The 7137-nt window shown below is 30.9% G+C and overlaps 1 protein-coding gene across 2 annotated transcripts in view; it reads right to left on the bottom strand.

Moving 5' to 3' along the window:
* The window catches only part of LOC106684726 (junctional adhesion molecule B-like), a gene marked incomplete at its 5' end in the record, with an annotated part of 75420 nt that extends 73583 nt beyond the window's left edge, over window positions 1-1837 (bottom strand). For both annotated transcript variants that reach the window (XM_067053125.1, XM_014426970.3), the window contains 1 exon segment: window positions 1680-1837. In XM_067053125.1, coding sequence (XP_066909226.1) covers window positions 1680-1837 — 158 coding nt within the window.
* Window positions 1838-7137: the final 5300 nt, after the last annotated feature.

Genomic DNA, 7137 nt, shown 5'->3' on the forward strand with positions numbered 1-7137 from the left:
CAATTATATCCATTTAAATACTCTACACATATGCATAAAAATATTCATTTAAATAAAAGTTATAATTATAATTATGAATATTTCAAAATAAAGGGTGACAAATATAAAAGTAATACAAATAGGTATTAAAAAATATATATAAAATTTAATATATATATAAAGTTATACAACAAAAGTGTACAGGGTCATTAACATTTAAGAGAACCACTCATGTTTTCCCTGAGTAACGTTAGTACTAAAGGTAGGAAAAAATTATTCACTAAAATCTGTTTTTCAACCTAAAGGAAATGTGTAAATTTATGAAAAAGGTACTATAAAAATTATTACATCTAAGAAAAACACATAACCACATGTAAAGAGACTAGGTAACCGAGGCAATTCTTTTATTTTTTTTACTAAAAGATTTTTGTTGTTATTTTTTTATAAAACATAACATTACAAAAAAAAAAAGGAAGGAAATCAGTTTATACAAAGTAATTATATTTTGTGTGCCTAACAACATTAAAAACCTTACAAAAAAAAAAAAAAAAAAATACAATATTTTTAGTTCCACACACTTTTAAAGAAATTTACAGCCTTTTAAATTTGCTTTTCTCTTGTTTTGAATTTGTTATCATCGTAGTAATCGTTGTTAATCATTAATAAAAAATGCTAGTTACCTTGGTTTAATGTAATTCTTCATATATCAGAACTTTTTTAACGCGCCATATTGAAACGTAATGTATTATTTCTTTGAGAGTAGAAGAAATCCTCAAGACTAAACCTACCTACGGTGTATACATTTTGTTTTCATTACATATTAGAAAGTTATGTAATTCAATGTTGTTTTTTTCATGGCTATTTTTGGTCTTATTGTCACCACCCTTCTTCTCTGACAGTTTTATTTTCATAAAACTTCTTAGTTCTTTTAATAATACTCATTCGAGATAACTCGAATTTTCGTTTTGACTTCTGTCTTCATTGAAACCTTCCAAAGGTCATCATACTACGATGAAGGAAAATAAAGAGAAGGTAAAGAAAGGTTTGAGATTTTAATTTTTTTATCCCACCAGACATTCATAATTTAACTGTAAGTTGGAAAGTCTATCACTGCACTGAATCCACAAGTAGATCTATGACACTCAGAAGGTTCCCAAAGGTTGAATCTTTATATGTATATATTCTGAGGTTCTCAGAAGTTTCAAAATATTTATGTATTTTGTTAATTTTGATTTTCTTTCTTTATTTCAATTATTTTTCTTATTGCAAACAAAATATATAAAATCGATCGGAAATTTCTATTTAGTTTTGAATTTTTGATAAATCTTCTCTAGCCCTAGGGTTTTTATCTATAATTTGAAAACAAAATTTAACTTAAAGAAGTGAAATTTATTAGCTGTTCTCTCAAGCAATTAAATAGGTATACTACCAGTTAAAAAACATTTCAGGAATCAGGAATCGGCTGATTGATAGTTTACTTTAAATTCGGTTGGTACAGTTTTTTTAAAACACATCTGAACCTTAGTCAAACATTTATATTGCTTTATAATATCTTATAAAAAATGTGTTTAATTTCTTTTTTTTCAGCGCTTGCTGATAATTTACTAATATAAATTATTAGTATATAACTTATTACGTTATAATTTTAATTTACTATAACTATAATTAGTAATATACGTAATAAATAGGAAAATACTCACTGATTTGTTTCCGAGCTGTTTGACCCTGCAAGGAAGATAGGCGTGCGTGCCAAGCTGTGTCGTGATGTTTGTTGTTGTAGTTGTATCAAAGTAGGGGCCGGTGTACAAACCGCTGAACCTCTTTGTTTGTTGGTGAGATCCATCCACGCTGAGGACACCTGACGAACAAAAACAATCATTTGAATAAACCGACAAACAAATAACAAGTGTTTTAAATGGTAATTTCAGGCAATGTATTCGTTAAAAAAAATTTTCCTTTGTTTATTTCTGAATTCATGGTACTTAACAAAAATATGAGATTCGAGTAATTCGGTTTCCCAAATTTTATGGACTTGAGAATCTTTTATCTGTTGGAATATCAATGTATAGTGCAAAGTAATATTATTTTTATGTTTTATGCGTCATTTTATCCATATGCATCTCATCTCAAACTTTGCTACAGATTGAATAATATAAACTCGAAAAGAATTAACAAGACTGTTATACCATTTGTTTTCCTTTATTGTGCAATATTACATTCTGTCGTATATTTAAAAACAATGTTAATTGAGATTAGAGAGCATATTCATACCATATTCATAGAAATATAAATGCTACAGTAACAAAATAATAAATAGAAAAAAATAATTAAACCTAAAATAAAATAGCATATTAAATCCCATTTACGGATTTTCTTTTTAGGAATTTATTTATTAAGGTACATGAATATGGAACAGTAGTCCCAAAACGTTGTATAACAAAAGGTATAATATATTAATTTTTTGGAAGTTTTTAACCTCAAAAAAATTTATTGAAATCCTATTTACATTTAGGCCGTGAGGCGCCGAACTGACTTTGTCTCCCCAGCTTGAATGAAAAAAGCAGTACTCAGGAATATCCCGGAACTTCTTTCTTAACTGCGTCACTTGTATTAAAACCAGTGGTGGCTGAGCGAAGGCCACACACGCCCAAAACGTAAGCAACATGATTTAATTATTTTTTCAATAAATTTGTAATTCAGTGCAAATGACCCAAATAGTTTAAACAATTAAAGAGGGAATATAATTATAATTGAGGTATATTTAAATCTATTTACAGTTTTTTAAATTTTAACGGGGAATCATATAAATTTGTTGATGATTGGTGTTCGGAATAGAATAGCTTATGTAACGAAATATTAAACCACCCAGCCCTAAATTAATATTTAAAAAATATAAATATTAGTGTATTAATAGATGATAATTTATAAAAAAAATATGTTGATCTAGAATTTTATTATAGGAAATATTCCATAAATGATTTTCGACTCCCAGATTGACGGCTGAACGTCAAAGCTAAAATTGCATTTCGTTAACGTCACTCAAAATATTCTGGTCGTATTCGACATTTCATTTTATTTATTTATTGTCATAGGAATTGCTAATAATTGACAACCCACGAGTTCATCTCTTTGAAAAATCAAAGTGAAATGAATGAAAACAACCGAAATCCAAAATAGGTTTATGTAAAAAAGAAACGTATCGTTCATTAAGAGAGTTAAAATCAATAATTTGTTTATAAAAAGAATTAAACTAAATTTTCCATTGCGAAGAATGCGTGTTTACATAACATTATTATGCCCTTACACAGCTGACAACTCCTATTATAAAGTTTAGTTTTTTCCAAATAAGAAAACAAAAAACTTTCTTGATCATTAACTTTTTTTTTAGTTATACACTTATTTAGATGCATTACATAAACAGAACATATAAAATTGCAGTCTGGTTATTTTATTTCAAAATGACTTGGTAACTTGGTAATCAAATTTTTAAAACTATTGTATAATTATAAGGAATTAACTGAAAAGATGGGTAGTGGATAGATCTGTGGTATGGCAGTGTACTCCAAGACTCCGAGTTCGAATCCGGCTGTGGCAGATAATTTTTTTCTGTTTCAATGTAGCCGTGAGTCAGCGCTGTGGGTTCAAGAGCTCTTCGGGTCCATCTAGCTTCATTATTGGAATATACAGCTCCATTTTTTCCCTACATACTAAATAATAGAAAAGTATTTTCAAATTCAAATTACATAAGACTTGGATTTTATTAGGGATAGTTTTACTTTTATCGTGATAAGAGGCATTGAGTGTTTTAGAAAAGATTCTGATCGTGCATAAGTAGCCATTAGGCAATCGTAGCCATGACATACAGTACTAATTACCATTTTATAATTTTTATAGTATTTCTTGGGATTGCATAAAAAGTAGTATAAGTTAGGATATGATCCAAATAGGTTTTTTTTTTTGTTTTGTTTTTTAATTTTGAAAATGTTTTTGAAATCGACATGGTTTTTCTTCCAAAACATTTCTTTCTCAAAGAGGATTAAAGGAACTTATGATTAAAAGTAAAATAGTGTAAGCTAGAATTAAAAAAAAAACTTCCACTTTCACGACGCTTCCATGATTTATAAAAAGGAAGTTTCATAATTCCATAGTTGCAAAAAGAGTTTGTTAAAAATAGTTTTTATTTTGAAAGTCGAAACGAGAAGGAGAAAAAACAGCAAATGACGAAGCCATTAAGGAGTAACTCCTGTAGCCCACCTCATCCAGAGAAGATGTATTGCCCGGCGGACAGTGGTGGGAGATTGAGTGCAAGTAACGGCCACTAAGTAATGGAAAACAAGGGAACATTATTTATAGGAGGCTGGGGGAGTAGAACGGTTTGTAACTACTCCAACGCTAAACTAACCCACCCAGTGGAAGAAATTAGTTGAAAACCCTTATAGATCCTACAGTTCTAACTACAAGTTTAGTGAAAACAATAACCTAAATAAAAATAATGAAAAAAAAAAAGGTGACCGCTTAACATCAGGTGATATATTTTAGGTTTTTGAGAGAGGTCAATAAAGTAATTAAACATTAATATTTAACTAATATTTATTCCTGAGAAAGTAGTTGGTCAGTGCCAACGTTTTAACGAGCCAGATGTATATTTCATAAAGCCGACCAACTCAAATAGGCAGATTATCTAGCCAGTATAGACAATATGGTCCCTTAAGACATCTGATTAAAATCCTGTGGTGAAAGCGACTTGCTGGAAGGCCCAAACTGCGATGGATCAATATTGTGCATTACGAAGAAAAAAACTATGAATGAGATTTGATGATGCCGGAACAGGAAGGGGATGTCTGGCGGATGTTGATGACTCTGGTGGACTGTAAATCTAAATTTGGTACTAATAGATATCATAATAATGAGTTCATAGTTGAACGTGGAATATATATGAGCAGAAAATAGTTGGGGGTGGGTCAGTGAAGAGCATAAATAAGTAAAAAATTTATAAATGCTAACGTTTCGACCAGAATTTTAGGCCTTCATCGGGGTTAGGAACGAAAAACAAGAAAACAATAATAATGAGTAAAATCAAATACAAAATAAATAAATACATAAGAAGATATCAGATACATAATTGTATTGGAGAAAAATTATAATGTCTTTTTAAAAGGATATTTAAACTGTATGGGATTAAATTAAGAATGAAAAAAGAAAAAAACAAAATTAATAAATGAATACTTAAAAATAAAGTAAGTAAATCCACGTACAAATTTCAAATTGAAGTAATGTAAAAAAAAAAAAAATATAAAGAAAAATTTATTTGTGTTTAATTAAATATGTTAGAAGAAAAACAAAATTCTTTCCACACTATGCTATATATCCGTAGTTCCAATTTTGTGAGATTTTTTTTGACTTTAGCATATGTTTCTGAAAAAGAGGATTTGTTCACACTGAGAATTATTCGGTCGATTTAACTAAGCTGGCCGTTAGTAGAGGTTACTGTTCTTCCGAGGTATTTGAAGCTACTAACTTTCATGAACGTTTTTGATTTCCTACTCTTATGATTTTTTATTCATCAATATTCCGGTTTACAATCTTCCGCAGCTGCTTGGCTACCATGGACAGTAACATCGGATGATGTATGCGGATGCATATGGGAAGTATATGTTCATCATTTCTACGTATATTCAACCAAGTACTCTGCATTATTCCCACATTATTCTGTCTAATGTAAAGTTGAAAGGTATAGGAGAGAGGTAGTTGCCTTGACGGGAGTCCTGAGTTTACTTCGAAGGCTTTGGTCATCTCTCGCTGAACCTGTACTCTAAATTAAGGACCGTTTATGCAAGCCCTTATTATTCACACCAACATCCCTCTGAATTTCAGTTAAATTATGATTTTTCAAAGCTAGTTTCTATCGACGGTGTGCAGTCCAGAGATCCACATTTTCAACGAGTTCGCAGATTGTGTTTCGGCATTAATAGCTCGAAATTATCCCAACATTCCAGTCAGTATCTTCAATTCGTTTTAGTACCTTTCCCGTCTTTGAGAATAAGATATTATTCTCATACAAATATTCATTGTATAGGAATCGCGGCGTTGCTACCTGTTGCTCTGCAACCTAGCTTTTGATAATAGCTTTGAAAACCTTTTCCTTTTTTTTACTGCTGATTGTACAAGGTGGTTGGTGATTGGTCCGATTAATCATTTTATTTCCTACACTTCTCTTTAATAGTGTCAATTAAATTTTAATTATCAGTATTACTTCTGCCTATTAATGGTGAGTAGTGACAGTTGATGTTTCTAACTGTTGGCAGTTTAAATTCATAACCGATCCAGTCTTTACAATGTTGGAATTAAGTGGGGCAATGTGGCAAAAATGCCCAACCCCCTAATTTCGTGAAGGCTGTCATAAATCTTTCAAAGTTGTTAGTTTATTAAAATTTATCATAACCGACGACTGTCTTATATTTTGGAATATTAGTCGAAAATAAAAGCACAAAATATCATTCTTCATTAAAAAAAACTATGGTTGCCAACGACAGGCGGTTTTGAGGCAGAACCTATACAATCTTTACTGTGATGGAACTAAATGCGGCAACATGACAAAAATATACGACCCGTCTTATTTCGTGCTGGCAACTTTAATCATCTTTCTCAAATTGAATTTTTATTATTTATTTTCATGGTGTCACTTATTATATAAGGTAAATATTATATAACTTCAATTTATTTCCCCTTTGCTAAAACTGGACTATTGGACCGCCTGTGGCCACGATGACAGAGGATATAGAAAAAATTAATTCATCATATCGACGATAATACTCTCAGACCGAGAGGAGGGGGGCGGTATAATAAAGAGGGCTGCTCCTGACAGAGTGTCATATCGAACCACTGCCTCATAAATAGAAATATACACATTAGCTCCCCTCCCCTCCCCCCAGCGAGGATATGGAAGGTTTTCCATATTGGACACTCTTCTCACCGACAGATCCTCCCATTATTTATGACCGATATCTCTCGATTATAGGATATCTTTTTCATTATCGGCTGTCTTTTACAGGGAGTTAGCGGTAGTTCTATAGGTACGGATGAATACAAAAAGACTGATAAAATCCAAATTATAGCAACTAATTTCTCTGATTGAAAATATTTTCAATCCACAGCGAA

This window comes from Halyomorpha halys, unplaced genomic scaffold (assembly GCF_000696795.3).
Source record: "Halyomorpha halys isolate HHAL.00 unplaced genomic scaffold, Hhal_1.1 Scaffold607.1, whole genome shotgun sequence".
NCBI classification, from domain to species: domain Eukaryota; kingdom Metazoa; phylum Arthropoda; class Insecta; order Hemiptera; family Pentatomidae; genus Halyomorpha; species Halyomorpha halys.